Here is an 18,975-nt window from a genome sequence, read left to right as displayed (position 1 = left end):
TTGCATTGCTGGGATGGAGTGGATAAGGTTTCACTTGAATTCCTTCATGGCCCTCTGACAGGCTGACATCCTCTAGTCTCTGTGAGCGTAGGAGTCTATTTAGGGGCCCAAGGGCCTGATCTTGTCCCCTCCCCTCCATTCATTCACGTCCAACAGATTGTCCCCTCCATCAGTGGAGTCTGGACTGCACCAGGTTAGTTTCTTTCTTTTGGCAGTGGTAACCACAGACAGGAGTTCTGTACCTGGGGCTCCAGGAATTTCCTGAAATGTGCATGAGATGCTTGGAGCACAGGTGTATATTTTTCCAGAGGGTTCCCTTTTCATCATTTTCTGCAAAAGGCCTGCACCCTGCAAAAGTGGACCCTCAACTGCTGGTGGGAAGTTGTGAGTTCTCACCCCCTGTACAGGGCAGGCCCATATTTTTAGGGGCTAGAGATGTCAAAATTACCTCTGTCTCCTGGAGGTTGGAGGTACCCACACGTTCCTCTGTGCCCTTGCTCAGAGCACACCTTCCAGTGGAAAATTCAGGTCTGCCTTGACTTGAGAAAAGCTAATAAAGAAGTTAATTGAGGAAAGGAGGAGTCAGGCTGTGGGGGTAGGGACTGCCGGCCTGTGGCGAGGCCTTTAGGATGGGATGCAATTCATGAAAATTTGAGCTCAAGTTGCACATGCTCTTCCCTCTGCTGAGTGCACTATTCCACCACTTCTTCTTGTGTCTGGCACTTTCTTGCCCTTTAGCTCAGATGTCTCCTCTGTAGAGAAAGTTTTTCCTGACCCCTCTGTCCAAAGCAGCCCCTTCCCCTGTCAGTTTGTGTCAAATTCTCCCATTGTATTTAATTCACGGAGCTTACCTGAAGTGGTCTTACTCGTATATCTATTTATGGATTTATTGTCTGTATCCATCCAGGAGAATGTAGAATCCAAGAGGGCAGACATGTTGCCCTGATCCCTGCTGAACTCGGGCCCCTGGCACACAGTAGATGCTCAAGAAATGTCCCTGAGTGGCAGAATGAATGAACATACACTGAGTGAAGTGAGGTGAGGCTGGAGAGCTTTTAAGAGTAGTGAAATGCAAAGGAACTGGCTGTTAGTCAGGAGCTCTGGGTTAAAGGTGACCTTTAAGGTCACATTGTTCAACCTGCAGTTTAAACCACCTCTGCAACATCTCTTCCTAGTTACTGCTTAACCCAAGCTTGAATCCCCCAGTGACAGGGAACTCCTTGCCTCTCAAGACAGTCCATTCCATGGGAGGAAAGATGTGGGGTGCAGAGAACCACATATAGTCCCTGTATCCCCCTGATAAGGATGAGGTGTGGCCTCCAGCCTTCCGCACACTACCACTCCAGTCCTCCTGGTCTACTTTGCATCCTGATTACCCTTCATCCATCACATCCCAGTGAGCTGCCTCTACTTCTCTGCCGTCACCAATGTTCCCGAGCCCCTGACCAGAACTCAGTGTGCTACTGAGTCATATGTCATCAGAGGGGGCCTGAGACAAAGAGGCATCAAGAGAAAACTGCTATAGTTTAGAGACCTTCAAGGCCAGCTTCTGTATTGTTCAGGACCCTGTGACTGCATTGGGCTCAGGGGTGGATGGAGTGGGGAAGCGGGGGTGGGCAGGTAGGGGGAGGCTCTGTTTCTTTCACTCTGTTGTTCTTTCCCTGAGTTTTTCTGAATGATTCTTAATCAATTTATTAATTGTGGGCCCTAGATATATTTTTTAAAAAATTAATCCTCAGACCCATTATCTTAACGGTTTGTACAGATATTGTCGGATTCATATCACCGTGCATGTACAGGTTGAAACTTGAGTGAAAATGAAATATTTTTATATATGATTCTAATTTATTGAGTCAGTTCAAACTTCTGTGTGGGAGATCACCAGTGTAGTAAGTGGAGTGGGGTCTACTGTGGAGAGGTTTGGAGATAAGCTTTGCTTTCTTCCTGTGCCTTAGCCACTTAGCTCAACTCATTTACTTCATTTATTCAAGAATCATTTAGGGAGGGAGGGCTCTGGCACTGGCTACATAGCAGTCAAGAAAACCAACAGCGTTCCTCCCTTGTGGAGTTTACATCCCAGTGGCAGAGATGGACAATAGACAACTAGATCTGTAAGATGATGTCGGGGAGCGTGATCAGCGTAATGAAGGAGATGAAGCTGGGACTGGGATGGAGGCAGAGTTGGTTTAGGTGAGAGAAGGTCTCTCCGAGGAAGTGGCATTTGAGCAGAAACCTGGATGAATGAGAGAGTAGTGAGATGGGTATCTGGGGGAGGACCATTCCATGCACATGGAACCCAAGGTTGTGGTCAAGCCCCTGGTGTGGCCAGTCATCTCTTGAGCCCTGGACATGGTCTATCACACTGGGGAAGGGAGAGAGGAAATGAGGCAGTGTGGGCAGAACCTCTCCCACCTCCTCCCCAAGTCCTAGCAGGTGGCTGGAGTAAGATCTCTGCATTTTGTGCTCTCTTGGTTGACCAGAAAGCTCATGCCTTCCTTTGCAGAGGATGAGACCTGGTGTGATGATGTTCCTGAAACTGCTGCCTGGGCAATGAGCATGAGCCTAGGGGGCGCTGCTGGAATCGTAACTCTACACATAGGAAGACTTGCCTCACCCCACCTGCCCTGGCCGTGGACTCCTCGTCTTTTGTGACATTTGGTTACATCTACCTCATCACTCAGAGGGAACCATCTGGAGGGCAAGTAGTTACTTAGCAGGGCTTTGATAGAAAAAAATGAAAATATGAAAATGTATCGTATCATGGACCAGGAGATGAATGCTTCCAGTTCTCGCCATTGATTGGTTGATTGATCAACTGATGTTATTTAACATGGCATAAAGGAAGTGTGACAGGGAGGCTTCTTGGAAAAGGTGACATCTAAGAAGGTACAGAGAGGGAGGGCTACAAGTCACCCCTGTTGGAGGGTAGGCTGGGATGGCAGGAAGAGAGAACAGCGTGTGCAAAAGTCCAGATAAAGAGTTACCAGCTCTCAGATGATGCCAGATTCTCATTGGTTTTAGCAGTGTGTGTGTGCATGTGCATGCGTGCGCATGTGTTGAAGTATACTGTGGAAAAGGAATTGACATAGCGGCCCTTAATAAATGCCAGTTCATCTGAATGGCTGTACCTTGTGCTACTGGGCTCTGCACCGACATCCTCATGTAATTTCTACGACTATCCTGTAGCACAGGCTCTCTTAGTATCTCCATCTTCCAGACCAGGAAATTGAGGTATGGAGTGATGAATAACTTGCCACCTGTGTGTCTTCCTGGGGTTCTGCTTAGTTGTGTCAGGAGACATGGAGGTGAGGAGGATCTTCCTGGAAAATTTATTCAATGATATCAAGAGAGATGAATGTTTTTAAATATCTTCAAAAGGCCTCGCTTTGGTGCACATCCCCATGGAATGTCAGCTCTGGGAGGGCAGAGGCTGCTCCCAGCCAAACACTCAGTCCCTGGCACAGTGAGAGTTTGTTGGGATGTTAGGTGGATGCCCCAGGGTCTCTGGTGGCCACAGAACAATAAGGCTGGAGGAGGTCATCATCTTGATTGCCCAGGTATCTCCTGACTTTTCCAAGATGGACACACAAGTCAGGGCAGAACTGGACATGAGGCCCAAGTCAAAACCAGAATGCTCTAGAAAGAAAAGCTGGGGCCCTTGGCCAGAGTTGGAGAAGGACAGAGGAGGCAGTTTGGTGTCTTGCTTGGCTCAGCTAGCTAAAGACCAAGCTAGATATTTAATAGTCCAACTTGGTTCCTTATCCCAACACCCCACCTCCACTTCCAGCCAGCATATAGTAACCTTATGGATCTAGATTTGCTTTTCTGCTCATAGAACTGCAATCTCTGAATTCATCTCCAATTCTGAGCTCAATAATATTTTCCTGGAAGCTGGAGCAGTGCACTGGCTGGCTGTGAGGCAAATTGAAATGTCTGGAGGTTGTAGAGGTGGCGGTCGGGAACTGTGTCCCAGTCTCAGCTCCAGCATTGCTAGTGGAGTATCCTTGGATGAGGTGCTTAACCTCTCCAAGCCTCAGTTTCCTCATCTGTAAAGGAGACAGTGCTCGGCTGTACCTCCTAGGTTTGCTGTGAGGTTTAAATGAGAAAATGTTTGTAAAGTGCTTATCCCTGTCACAGCCTGCATGCAGGAAGGGCTGAATGTGACTGTCCTCTGGTGACTTAGGACCGCCTCAGGTCATCCCGTCACCCCATTGTGCTCCTTTTGGAAAGGTGTGCTCAAACACCCTGGAAGTTCTTCATTCGGATTTGGAGACTTCACCAGGGGTGGGTGCTAGCCTTTTTGGAGATGATCTCATTAGGAGCCAAATATGGATAATGGAGTTAATGGTCAGTTTATTGTGACACAGAGGCCAGGTGTGAAACGCTGCTGAGACTTCCTGCCCAGCCACAGCCTACCATCCTCTCCCACGATCATCTGACACCCGTCCCCCCCAGCCCCTGGCCTACAGTGGTCACCCCATTTACCCATGGCCCTCAGTCCCTGAGGGGCATACAACGCCCTTGGACGCTGGCTGCTTCAACTCACTGTTCTGGTTCATCTTCACCACACCCCACCCCAAGTCACCCATTGGACCCTCCAATGGAGCAGAACCTGACAGCCCCCCAAATACCCCAGAGGCTTTTCCACTTTCACATCTTTGCTCCTGCTGTTCCCACTACTTGGAATGCTCTTTTGCTCTTGTCCACTTTCAGAACTTCTCACACTGCCCAACTCAAATGGCCTCTTCCCTCTTTCCTTTCCTTTTGGCTGGAAAAAGAAATGCTCTTCTGCACCAGAAACCCTGATTATATTCTTAATATACACAAAAGCAAACAAATCAGAAGTTGTCGAGTAAAAAATGAAATTCCACCTTCTCCATCCCACACTTGCTTCCAGAGAGAACATTTATGATCAGCTGGCTGTTTATTTCTCTTAAGTTTTTACGTATAGGTGTGTGTACCTGTGAATATCTCTAAAAACCAGCATAATGGGCTCCTTTTATATGTGTTGTTCTCCAACTAATTTTTTTCCATTTGTCCATATATCCAAGAGCACTTTCTCTGTCCATATGCATCTCTCCCCTTTTCACTTGCCCTGGTTCCCCACCTGCCACCCCCAGGGAAGAGTGTACAAGTTTGTGTGGACATGTGTTTTCAGTTCTCTTGGGTATATACCTTGCAATGGAATTGCAGGTCATATGGTAACTCTATGTTTAACATTTTGAGGAACTGCCGAACATTTTCCAAAGTGGCTGCACCATTTTGCAATCTCACCAGCAGTGTGTGAGGGTTTCAATTACTCCACATCCTTGCCAGCACTTGTCATTGTCCATCTTTTTGATTATTGCTATCCTAGTGCATGTAAAGTGGTATCTCACTGTGGTTTTGATTTTCATTTCCCTAATGGCTAGTGGTGTTGAATATCTTGTTTCACTTTATTTTTTTAGAGCAGTTTAAGTTTATAATAAAATTGAGAGGAAGGTGCAGAGATTTCCCTCTACTCTCTGCTCCCACAGGTGCATAGCCTCCACCATTATCATGATCTTCTTATGGTCTCCATAGTTTTGCCTTTTTCAGAATGTCATATAATTGGAATCATACAGTATATGACCTTCTCAGATTGGCTTCTTTCACTTAGTAATACTCATTTAAGGTTTCTTCATGTCTTTTCATGGCCCGATATCTCATTTCTTTTTAACACTGAATACTATTTCATTATCTGGATGTACCACAGTTTATTCACCATGGTTCCTTCCAAGTTTTGGCAATTATGAATAAAGCTTCTATAAACATCTGCCTGCAGGTTTTTGTATGGACAAAATTTTCAACTCTTTTAGGTAAATACCAAAGAATGTGATTGCTGGATCATATGGTCAGAATAAGCCAGCACTGGTGGTCTAGTGGTTAAGATTTGGTGTTTTCATCACCTCGGCCTGGGTTCGTTTCCTGGTCAGGAAACCACACCATCCGTCTGTCGGTTGTCATACTGTGGTGGCTGTGTGAAGGTGAGAGGATGGCATAGAAAGACCAGGCAGGGTTCCGCTCTGCTGTACACAGGGTCACTGAGAGTCAGAATCGACTCAACAGCACTAACAACAAATGGTAAGAGTATGTATAGATTTGTAAGAAACTGCCAAACTGTCTTCCAAAGTGGTTGTACCATTTTGCTTTCCTATCAGCAATGTATGAGAGTTTCTGTTGCTCCATATTCTTGATGGCATTTAATGTTGTCAGTGTTCCAGATTTTGACTATTCTAATAGATGTGTATTGATATCTCATTGTTGTTTTAATTTGCATTTCCCTGATGACATGTGATGTGGAGCATCTTTTCATATGGTTACTTGCCATCTGTGTATCTTCTTTGGTGAGGTGTCTGTTAAGGTCTTTGGCCCATTTTTAGTTCGGGTTGTTTGTTTTCTTATTGTTGAGTTTTAAGAGTTCTTTGTATATTTTGGATAACAGTCCTTTCTTAAATGTGTCTTTTACAAATATTTTCTCCCAGTCTGTGACTTGTCTTCTAATTCTCTTGGTATTGTCTGTTGCAGAGCAGAAGTTTTTAATTGGAACGAAGTCCAGCTTGTCAATTATTTCTTTCATGGATGGTGTCTTTGGTGTTGTATCCTAAAAGGCATCACCATACCCAAGGTCATCTAGGTTTTCTCCTATGTTATCTTCTAGAAGTTTTATACTTTTGCATTTTACATTTAGGTCTGTGATACATTTTGAGTTAATTTTTGTGAAGGGTGTGAGGTCTGTGTCTAGATTCATTTTTTTGCTTGTAGGTGTCTGGTTATTCCAGCACCATTTGTTGAAACGATTGTCTTTGCTCCATTGTGTTGCCTGTGCTCCTTTGTCAAAGATCAGTTGACTGTATTTATGTGGTTCTATTTCTGGACTCTATTCTGTTCCATTGATCTATTTGTCTGTTCTTTTGCCAATACCACACTGGCTTGATTACTGTAGCTTTATAGTAAATCTTGATGTCAGATAGCGTCAATCCTCCAACATTTTTCTCCTTCAATATTGTGTTGGTTGAATATATTTTCATGTGCTTATTGGCCATTTTTATATCTGTTTTGGAGAAATGTCTATTCAGACCTTTTGCCTATTTTAAAAATTGGGTTATTTGTCTTTTTATTATTGAGATGTACAGGTTCTTTATATATTCTAGATTCAGTCCCTTGTCAGATACATGATTTTCAAATATTTTCTCCCATTCTGTGGTTTGTCTTTTCACTTTCTGGATGGTGTCCTTTGAAGCACAAGGTTTTGATTTTGATGAAGTCCAATTTATCCATTTTTCTTGTGTTGCTTGTGCTTTTGGTGTCATACCTAAGAAACTTTTGCCTAACCCAAGGTCATGAAGATTTATGCCTAAGTTTTCTTCTAAGAGTTTTATAGTTTTAGCTCTTAGATTTAGGTCTTTGATCCATTTTTAGTTAATTTTTGTGTGTGGTGTGCGATAGAGGTCCAACTTCATTCTTTTGCATGTGGATATCCTGTTGTCCCAGCACCATTGGTTGAAAAGACGACTCTTATTGAATTGTCTTGGCATCCTTGTCAAAAATCAATTGGCTGTAACTGTAGGTGTTTATTTCTGCACTCTCAATTCTATTCCATTGATCTATATGTCTATCCTTATGCCAGTACCCTGTCTGTACTGTCTTGATTACTATAGCTTTGTAACAAGTTTTGAAATCAAGAAGTATTTTCCTCCAACTTTGTCATTTTTCATGATTGTTTTGGCTATTCTGGGTCCCCATATGAATTTTAGGATCAGCTTGTCAATTTCTGCAAAAAAGGCAGCTAAGGTTTTGATAGGAGTTATGTTAAGTCTTCAGGTCAGTGGAGCGTTTTGCCATCTTAACAATATTAAGTCCAGATCCTGAAGTGCTTTCTACTGGGTGCATCCCTCACTCAGCTCCCCTAGTCACTGAGTCTTCTGAGGAGACACTCAGAGGCCCATCCTTCAAGCTGCACAGACAAACATCCAGGGAAATCAGCATCTCTTTTCCTTGTGGAAGGAAGTGACACGGTATAGTATAGTGTCTAAGGCTAGAGACTTGGATAAAACATTTAACTCCTGAATTTGTGAAATGAGAGTGCATCTGGAACTGACTGAGCATATGGCATTTTAACTTGTTTTATCTATTGGGCAAAGAGGTCGGATTTCATTTAAGGAAAGGGTTGTGCTGCTAAAGCAATTTTTGTCCATCTCCCCCTGCCCCCCCCCCCCGCCCATTCACTGGCATAATAGTTTGGAGAATGGAATAAAAATAAGAAAGGAATACTACCACATATTAAAAGATTAGTTTACAACCCTACATGCACTTATGTGTTCCAGATGTAATGCTTTGGCACAAGTTCAAGATTGTATTCTCATGGAAGAAGAAATAAAAAGTGAAGCGCCTACATGTATTTCGATAGGAACCTGGTTTTCCAAACTTAAGGAACAATCTGGGGAACCACATTGGAAACTGCAAATCCGCTCACAGCTCAGCTTACTCTCAGCTGGGGCCAGGAGCTCCATTTTAAACAAAACAGCGCTAGTGTGTGTGTGAGATGGAATTGTTTATCACCGTTGTTTCAAAAAAGCAATTAAAAAAGCATTAATTTGGTCTGAGTTTTTCGTTTGTTTCTGGAGGGGAAAATGTTATATGCAATAGAAATTATTTTGAGATCTTCAAAATCTAAGCTCCTTTGGTTTAGCAGGTTCCTTTACCTAAGCTGTAAGAACAGGCAGTTCATAGGGATCTTATTTCCATGCTGTAGTGAGGGGTGTGTGCACATGCATGTGTGCCTGGAAAGTTAGGGGAAAAACATGATGACATAACCCAACCCCCAAACAAGGAAGCATGTTACAGAGCTGAGGTTCCAGTCTCAGAGGTGCAGCTTAGCTGACCTTGTGTAACCTCTGTCTACGACACGTCTCCCCAGGGGGTGGGGGACCGTTTCTCTCCAGCATGGCTTTAATTTTACAAAAGCCCTGTGCAGTCTTGCAAACTCAATTGGTTTTTGTAACAAATCACTCACATTTCATGCGTTCTGGTCTGGGCAGGGCGTTACTAATCCTTGGCCAGTATTGTGAGTCAGAAAATATTTAAATGACGGCCTGAGTCCTTTGATGAGAGAGAGTTGGCAAGTTAATTTAGGGAAGTGGAGTGACTCTTAAACAGCACTGCATTAAGTGAGTGACAGGATTGACACCAATGTTAGCAGCTCTACTTTATTACACTAATAAACAAAGTTATGTTATCTTTTAGAGTGAGATAATGATGATGCTGCCAAATTTTACTGAGCACTATTATATGGTGGAGTCTGGCTTTTTGCACTTGTTTTTGACTGTGAGCCATTGTAAGAAATAAATCTAGACTGTAACCTGGTGTATGTGTGTGTGCATATCTGAAACAAAAATTAGGGGAAACAATACTTACCCTATGTATGTCTAGTGTCCTCTGTTAATTCTTTTCTACATTAGTGAATTTATGCTTTTTTTAAAAAAATAATGGTTGTGAGACCTGCTAAATTTATCTCACTGATGGGTCAAAATCTACTGTTTGAAAAACACTGTTCTAGAAAATTTACTATGTGTTTTACACATATTATTTCATTTAATCCTCACAACAACCTCATGGAGGGGGTATTATTATCCCCATTTTATGGATGGGAAACTGAGGCACAGAGATGTAACTTGCCCAAGGTCATACGGTGAGTGAATAGTGGAGCTGGGATTGAACCCAGCAAGGCTGAGTCCTGGTAGAAGTTCATGGTGTGACTCCAGGGCACACACCTATCTCCTGGAGCAGTTAAGGTATAGGGTATAACCTAATATCCTAATGAGTTGTTATATATCAAAAAAAGTAGCCACAAAGTGGATACAGAATTAATACCACTTGTTTGATCTAAAGTTGTGTTTAAAAACCAATGTATCCATTATGATGGCTTTGATCAATATATAGACAGATGTTATTCTTCCTAGGTTGCTGTATTTTGTGGGTTTTTTGTTTTTATCTTTTTCATCATTAGATGACTTGAAATTTCATGCAAGTGCAGGTCATAAGGGATGGTTTCTGATGGAAAGTCAGTTGTTTTGGGGGTGTATTAGGGTTCTCCAGAGAAACAAAACTAAGATATATAATATATATTATACAACAGAATGTATAATATATGTAAATATGTATAATATATATTATATTAACAATGTATAATGTATACAATGTATAATGATGTAATAAATATCTCTCTCTCTCTCTCTCTCACACATACTGAGAGACAGTGAGAACAAGAGAGAGAGAGATTTATTTTAAGGAATTGGTGATTCCTCTATGTGATTGTGGAGGCTTGGCGAATTCAAAATCAGCGGAGTAGGCTGGCGGGCTGGAGACTCAGGTAAGAGTTGCAGTTTGAGTCCAAAGGCAGTCTGCTGGCAGAATTCCTTCTTGCTAGGGGAGGCCAGTCTTTGTTCTATTAAAACCTTCAACTGATTGGATGAGGCCCACCCACATTATGAAGAGCAATCTGTTTTATTCAAAGTCTACAGATTTAAATGCTAATTTCATCTAAAAAATACTTGCACCTTCACAGAAACATCTAGAATAGTGTTTGACCAAATATATGGGCACTGTGGTCTGGCCAAGTTGACACATGAAATTAAGCATCATAGGTGGTAAGATACTATTTGAAGTTGTTCAGAAGAAAGGAAAAAGGCAGTGGGAAGTAGAGGTGTGATATTGTTACAAACAGGAGGACATTTCAGAAAGAACTCCCTCTCCCATGGTTGATTGCAAAATAAGCCCATCCCTGGTTCCCATGCAATTACAGGGGGACAGCATGGGTTGGCAGATGGGGGCGGGGGGGTGGTGGTGTGTGTGCAGAGATTTTCTTGCTTTGAGTTGAATGGATTTTTCTTACATTTCACTTTTACACCGGAGACCTGAGAGTTTATGGCCCTAGTGAACAGAGCTATGTATCTGCAGCTAGTGGGTGCTTGTTCAGGGCATTTGTCTGTAGGGGGCTGTGTGTGCTAATACAGTATTTGTGTCTCAGCCTAAACTTGGAAAACTTTGCTCCCCTCTCCTGTGCCACAAGCTACTGCACAGCTGTGGGGAGCTGTGGGTCACTGGCCACAGGAACTGTTGGTATCTGGGGCTGTCTGTGTGGGAACTCAAGCTGTATATGAGAACATGGTATCTAGATAACATTAAATTTATTATAGTTTTATTTTATTTTATTTTTATCGAGATATAATTCACATATGATGAAGTCAACCCTTTTAAAGTGTAGTTTTTAGTATATTCACAAGGTTGTGCAGCCATTACAACTATCTAATTCTGGAACATTCTCATCACCCCAAAATATAGCTTTTGTTTTGAAAGTAATTTAAAAATTCAAGAATACTGTCTACTGGATCAGTCACATCAGCAAACAAACGTGCTGTTATTTCTCCCAACTTAAGAAAAAAAGAAACCACAACGAAAACTGTCTTTGCTCCACTTCTTCCTCCAGTTATGCCCCCAATTTCTTTTCAGTTTAGAGCAATACTTCTTGAAAGAATTGTCTGGACTTGCTAACTCCAATTCTTTTCCTCCCATTCTCTCTCACCTTTTTTAAAAAAATGGTGATAAAATGCACATAACATAAAGTTTACCATCATAACCATTTTTAAGTGTCCAGTAGTGTTAAGTATACTCACATTGTTCTGCAACAATCTCCAGAATTTTTTCATCTTGCAAAACTGAAACTCTAAATCCATTAAATGACAATTCTCCATTTCTCCCTCTCCCCAGCCCCTGGTAACCATCATTCTGCTTTCTGCCTTTATGAATTTAACTACTCTAAGTACCTCATATATGTGAGATCAATACAAATAAGACAGTATTTGTCTTTTTTTGTAATTGGCTTATTTCATTTAGCATAATGTCTTCAAAGTTTATGCATGTTACAGCGTGTGTCAGAATAGCTTTCCTTTTTAAGGCTGAATACTATTCTGTTGTATGGATATACCATATTTTGTTTATCCGTTCATCTGTTGAGGGTCACTGGGTTGCTTCCACTTTTTGGCTATTGTGAATAATGCTGCTCTCCCATTCTCTTCTGAACCCGTTATTCCAAGCAGATCTGGGTTCCCCTCATGAACATCTCTTGCCCACGTCTACAGTGACCACCATGTTGTTCATCCCCATGGCTCATTCTCTGGCCCCATCTTGCCTGGCTACTAGCAGTGTTTGACATAGTTGGTCATTTTCTCTTCCTTGAAGCTCTTTCTTTACCTGGCTTCCAGGACATCTTACTCTCCTGGTCCTCTTCCCACGTCTTAGTTAACGGCAACTCCATCTTTCTGATTGCTCAGACCCAAAGCCCGGAGTGTCATCTTTGCCTCTTGTATCTCTCATCCCCACACTTATCAGAAAATCCCACTGTGAGATACTCTCAAAATAATCCTAGAATGTGGCCACTGCTTGCCACCCTCACTGCTACCAGCCTTGTCCAAGCACCACTCTCTCCTCTCACTTGAATGACTGTGGTGATCTCTTTGCTGGTATCCCAGCCTCTTTCCTTACCACCTTCCAGCTTGGTCCCAATTCAGAGCCAGAAGGATCCTTTTAAAGGGGTGGGTACATCACCACTCCTTTGTTCAAAACCCTTGAAGGGCTCTCATCTTACAGCAAAAGCTGAAGTCCTTACAGTGGCCTACAAGACTCACATGATCTGGCCACATTTCCTCTCTGACTCCTCCCTTAGTTTGCTCTTCCCCTCATTACCCCCCTCCAGCCACATCAGCCTCAATGCTCTCCTCTAACTGGACACCTCAGGGCCTTTGCACTTGCTATTTTCCTGCCTGGAACGCTCTTCTTTCCATGTTGGCTTGACTCGGTCCCTCAATTCCTTCAGCCTTTACTCAGCTATCACCTTCCCTGGCCATCATATCTAAACTGTCACTACTACCCCCGACACTCCCCTCTGCCTTCCTTGATTTATTTTTTCTCCTTACTCCTATCACTATCCAATGTAGGGTTGCTTATTTTGCTTATTCATCTTGTTCGTTGTCTGTCTCCCCCACTAGAATGTAAGTTCCATGAGGGCAGGGGTTTTTCTTCTGTTTTGTTCCCTCCCATAGCCCCAGCATCTCGCCTGGCACTGACTAGATGCTCAATAAATATTTGTTGAACCAATAAATTAAAGCATGGAAAATAGAGATAAAAAGCCATTTATGATTCCTCCATTATGATACAATTCTTGCCTGAATTTTTTCTTACCTGTAAATTGTTACGTATAAGTATGTGCGTGCGTGCATGTGTCTGTCCTATCTTTTCCAACCAGACATTTTGGGATAAGCCTCTCTCTCTTTTTTTAAGTTGCTACATAATCTTCATGATTATTGCTTGTTGAGCAGCTACATAATGTCTCACTGAGTGGATGTAGCAACTTTATTTAACCTTGTCCTTTCGTTCAGTACTATTGGGCAGCTTCCAGTTTGTTGCTGTTGTAGATTACAGCACAGTGAGCATCTGCAGTGAGCATCTGCGCTGGGCATTTGTCCTGCCTCCTCCCCTCTCTTCTGGGAGGAGTCCCCATTCTCCTGAGCCTGGGTGGGGGCCATGGCCTAGGCTTGGCCCATCATGGTTCCCTACCTCCCTGGCTGTGGTGTTTGGTCCAGGGCCACATATAGGCCCACCCAGGCCAGGCCATAGGCTTCCCCTGGGTCACCCTAACTCCCTCAGAAGTGGCAGAGAAGATGCTCGGGGCACCCCTCCGTCCAGAGCATAAGGACAGGGCCCCAGAGCATGGAGTGAGGAGAGAGTTGGGCACATCATCTTTGGATCCAGTCACTTAACTGAGCTGCTCCAATATCCTCCCGACAAATGCCGCTTTTCGCCGATCTAGATGGAGTCGGATCCCTCACTGCAAGGAGTGAGTCTAAATTAATCCAACCCAGTGGAGCATCTCCCCCATTCCCTTTTTTCAGTAGTTCCTTAGTCTAGAGCAAGGAAAGATGTTAAAGACCTAAGTAAGCTATTGTGCAGGGCAGAAAATGCATGTAGGCAGAGCAGCTCGATTTCTCTGTCACAGCTGGAGAAACAATGCAAAAGCATCCTGCCTGGGTTCAGATGCTGGCTCTGCCATCTGACAGGGGTAACCTCAGTTTCTTTGTCTGTAAAATGGGGATGAAATACACCCCACCTCAGGGAATTGTTTTGAGGACTAAATGAGTTAATGCACAAAAAGTCCTTAGAATGGTGTATAGCACAGAGTGAGAGAGCACTCACTGAGCATTAGCTGTGGCCGCTGGCTGCTGTGTTACGATGCCAGCCTCTTAAAAGCGTAAGAGGAGTTAAACATAGAATTACCATATGATCCAGCAATCCCACTCCAGGGTGTATACCCAAAAGAATTGAAAGCAGGGACTCTAACAGATATTCGCCCACCCATATTCATAGCAGCGTTATTCACAATAGCTAAAAAGTGGAAACAACTCAAGTGTCCATTAGCGGATGAACAGATAGACGAAGTGCGGTATATACATACAATGGAATATGGTCACATGCCACATAATGACGTTTCGGTCCGTGATGGACCGCACATATGAGAGTGGTCCCATAAGATGAGTACCATATAGCCTAGGTGTGCAGTAGGCTAGACCATCTAGGTTTGTGTAAGTACACTCTATGATGTTCGCACAACAACGAAATCGCCTAACGATGCATTTCTCAGAACATATCCACCTTGGTTAAGCAACGCATGATTATATTACTCAGCCATGGAAAGGAAAGAAATTCTGACACATGCTGCAACATGGGTGAACCTTGAAAACATCAAGCTATATGAAATAAGCTACACCCAAAATGACAAATGTTGTATGATTCCACTTACGTGAGGTACCTAGAATAGGCAAATTCATAGAGACAGGAAGTAGAATAGAGGTTACCAGGGGCTCGGAGGAAGGGAGAATGGGGAGTTACTGTTTAATGGGTACAGAGCTTCTGTTTGGGATGATGAAAAAGTTTTGGAGACGGACAGTGGTGATGGTTGTATGACATTGTGAATGTACTTAGGGCCACTGAATTGTACACTTAAAAATGGTTAAAATGGTAAATTTTATGTTATGTATATTTTACCACAATAAAAATGTGTATGAGGAGTTAGAGGGTGTGAATGGGTGTGAATACAAGAGTGAGTCTTCTGGACTTTTTCTTTACAGGTTGAAGTTAAATCAAATGGAGCACACAGTGAAAAAACAGGCACAGACCAAAAAGAAGGGGTGGTGGCCGTGGGGTAAATGACCCACAAGAGCCCAGAGAGTCCCTCTAAGGTCTCATACTGCAGGCTGGATCCAGCATGGCAGGAGCAGGCCACAGGCCAGAGGGTGAAAGCTGACGAAAAGGAGAGTGTGCAAACAGAGTGTTGTTAGTGACTGTGGGCAGGTCAGGCTAGCCCCGGGTCAGATGGGCCCAGCACGGAACTGGAGCCCACGTGAGTCACAGCTCAACCCCCAGCGAACAAAGGGATCCGGTGGGGAGGGGCTGGGCTGTGACTCAGAGGCCACTGCTGCTGTGAGCTTCCTCCAGGCGCAGGCCCTCCTCCAGTTCCCTGATTCGCCTTCCCCGCTGTGGGAGGGGGCAGGTATACCCCCTTCCTGTGCAGACCATTGGGAAGGTTCCCCAGGAGAACCTAGAAGTTTCTAGAGTTCTTTTGCAACTGTTTTTTTGGAAACACAAATAATAGCAGCTACATTGATTGAGCACTTGGTGTGTACCGGCTGGACTCAGGGCTGCACACTTCATCTCCTTTAAGCCTCAGTCTTACCCTATCAGCTGGTTTTATCATTCTCTCTTTACAGAAGAGGAAATGGGCTTATAGGGGTGAAGCAACTCACCATTTCAGGTCATTCTTATTGGTACCTTTGGGATCTTGAAGAGTGGATGACATTAAACAAACCCACTGAGTACTGAGTGCCACTCACTGTGCTGGACACTGGGAGTATCACAGTCATGACAGTCCTGTCCCATGTTTGTAAAACTATAATGGCATTTCAAAAAGACCAGGCTCTGGGCCTGCCTGGTGGCATAGTGGTTAAGTTCGCACACTCTGCTTCGGTGGTCTGGGGTTCGCTGGTTTGGCTCCTGGGGGTGGACCTACACACAGCTCATCAAGCCATGCTGTGGCGGCGTCCCACGTACAAAATAGAGGAAGACTGGCACAGATGTTAGCTCAGGGACAATCTTCCTCAAGCAAAAAAGAGGGAGATTGGCAATAGTTGTTAGCTCAGGGCCAAATCTTCCTCACAAAAGAAAAAAAAAAGACCAGCCTCCTTAGGAACAAGTTACCATAAATATTACAATAGATAAAAGAGGTGTAATGTAGATTGCCCCTTGAAGGAGCAAGCTGTAAAACTCATTTTCAAGGAGTTGTTTTCCTGTGTGTAAAAGGTTACATATCTTGTTTTATGGAAAGAAACTTGCTCTTTTAGGATTTTTATTTAAAAGAGATTCTGGGAAATATGTAACTTTTCCTTGCTTTACAGTCACTTCTTGATGAATGTGGCAATGATAAGGACGGGTCTGAAAAATTAAAACCCGATAAATATGGGGAAAAGGAAATTCATTTTAGCCAATAGTTTTAATCTTGTCCCTGGAATTTTGTCAGAGTTGCTAACTTGGTGGCAAAACTGACTCATTTAGGTGGCCCCTCCTCAACTTTTCTCTGTCTGTCTAATACCAACAGCAAAATCAGTGAGAACGAGAATTAAGTACCTAGTTTTTGTCCATTTCAGTAGGAGGCATTGATTTGTTGATTGATTCATTCATTCAACAAGTATGTATTGAGTGGTATGATGGCTGGGGTTTAGTTCACCCAGAGGGGTATAGAAGAAACAAGATCAGGAATGAGTTGACCATTGAAGGTATATGATGGGCACATTCTTTCTACTTTTGTATGTATTTGAACTTTTACATTAAAAAAAGTTAGAATATATAATGTTGAGTACTTACCTTGGGCCAGGCCAGGTGCGAGGTGCTGGGGAGGCCTTGGTGGCCAAGACAGGCTCAGACTCTGCCCTTCTGGAGTCAACAGACAGACTCATTCAGGAAACAGATATTAACCAAATAGTCACATGAATGCAAATACAATTACAGCTGGGGTAAGTGCTGAGAAATCATGAGCAGAGATGCACAAGTCTGCAATGTAGACCCCTTTCCACCCAGGATTAGAGGAGGAGCTAAGAGTCTTCAGCTTGAGGTAGCACCAAGGGGCAGGGGTGTGTGTGTGTGTGTGTGTGTGTGCGCGCGCGCGCATGCACATTTGAATGCCAGCACGGTCAAGGCTGAGAGGAGTCTTTATGGTTCTTTGCCTGCCTGAACCATGGTGTGATAGAAGGATTTCAAAGTAGATCAGTTGACTCAATGCCCTCAGAGAGCTTTTGTGGTGCAAGTTCAAAAAGATATAGCATGGATTCTGATTCTGCTTAGAAAAAAATCCAAACTTTTTCTTACCTTCACCTCCATGTCCTGCCATTCCCTATCATAACTTCTAGCAAGATCCCAATCTCTATTCTTTCTCAGCCTTAGAGTATGCCATTACTCCTATCCAGAATTTACCCTGTCTGGTCTCAGGGCCGGCTTCTTTCCACACATAGGTCTTGGCTCAAATGTTACAAGGGAGGCCTTCCCTCAGCACTTCTCCCTGTTTAGTTTCTCTTCCCCCTTTTTTTCTTAGTCGCTACCCCAGATTGTGAGCATGGTGACAGCAGGGGCTATGTCTGCTCATATCCTGTGGCCTCCCTACCTCCCGGCCCGTAGATGCAGATAGCAGGCACTCAGTGGATCTGACAGCCAGGTGCTATCTTATGTTGTCCCTATGCGTATTTCTACTTAATAATTTTGCATTTTAAAAGGATTTTGACCCATGTACAATTGTCAAAAAGGACTTATGGAAAGTTGTGGAAGCTTCGTATGAGATGAGAGTGCTTCATATATGGTTTGTGTCCAGAAGTAATCTCAAACAATAGGGACATGTATATCTGATTTCTGTGGGCTTTAGGAGGCCGGGTGAAATTAGATGCTTCTGCAGGATCCAGGTAAAGGACAGAGGTGACTGGGAAGCTGCATCTTCCTCTCAATGTGACAGAGATTGGTCCTTCTTGTGTGTCTGGATTGTGGTCACAGCTGACAGAACTTTACCCTGAAAGTATACCCCAGCCACCCCTGCATCAAACCATGTATAAAAATAACTCGAGATGAGTTGAGGACCTAAATGTGGAAGTCAAATCAATGGAGCTTCTAGAAGATAATAGAGAATAATAGCTGTATGAAATTAGACTAGACAGATTTCTTAATAGGACAGAAAAAGCACTACAATAAAAGGAAAAAGTTTAGAAATCTGACTTCATTAAAAGTAAGAACTCTTGGGGGCCAGCCTGGTGGTGTGGTGGTTAAGTGTACGCGCTCTGCTTTGGCGGCTCAGGGATTGCAGGTTTGGATCCCAGACGTGGACCTATGCACTGTTCATCAAGCCATGCTGTGGCGGCATCCCACATACAAGATAGAGGAAGATGGGCACGGATGTTAGCTCAGGGCCAATCTTCTTCAGCAAAAAAGAGGAAGTTTGGCAGCAGATGTTAGCTCATGGCCAATCTTGCTCACCAAAAAAAAAAAAAGTAAGAACTCTTTATCAAAAGACACCAATAAGAGCGTGAAAAAGCAAGCTGCAGTCTGGGAGAAGATATTTGAAATAGATATGTCCAACAAAGGATTCGTATCCAGAATTAAAAAAAAAAACTTCTACAAACCAATTAGAAACAGACAACTCAATTTAAAAAAGATAAAAGACTCAAGTAAGCGTGTCACCAAAGAGGATTCCAAATGACTGATAAACATATAGAAAGGTACTTAACATCAGTATTCATTGGAAAATTTTAACGGCAGTGAGATACCACTATATATCCACCCAGAATGGCTAAAATGAAAAAGACTGACAAT

The 18,975-nt window shown here is 43.3% G+C and overlaps 2 protein-coding genes across 2 annotated transcripts in view; one reads left to right on the top strand and one right to left on the bottom strand.

Annotated features, from left to right (window-relative positions):
- ARHGEF3 (Rho guanine nucleotide exchange factor 3) overlaps positions 1 to 18,975 on the top strand; it is a 296,369-nt gene that overhangs the window by 1,551 nt on the left and 275,843 nt on the right. The window lies entirely within an intron of this gene.
- Positions 2,981 to 3,610, bottom strand: SPATA12 (spermatogenesis associated 12). Its single transcript, XM_087431682.1, is given in 4 exon segments — positions 2,981 to 3,268; positions 3,271 to 3,335; positions 3,338 to 3,493; positions 3,496 to 3,610. Coding segments are annotated over 4 exon segments (624 nt in total).

Source organism: Ceratotherium simum, chromosome 5 (genome assembly GCF_057802395.1).
Source record: "Ceratotherium simum simum isolate JZ-2026a chromosome 5, ASM5780239v1, whole genome shotgun sequence".
Taxonomy (NCBI): domain Eukaryota; kingdom Metazoa; phylum Chordata; class Mammalia; order Perissodactyla; family Rhinocerotidae; genus Ceratotherium; species Ceratotherium simum.
Note: the sequence above shows the minus strand (reverse complement) of the source record. Positions and strands in the feature narration are given on the sequence as shown.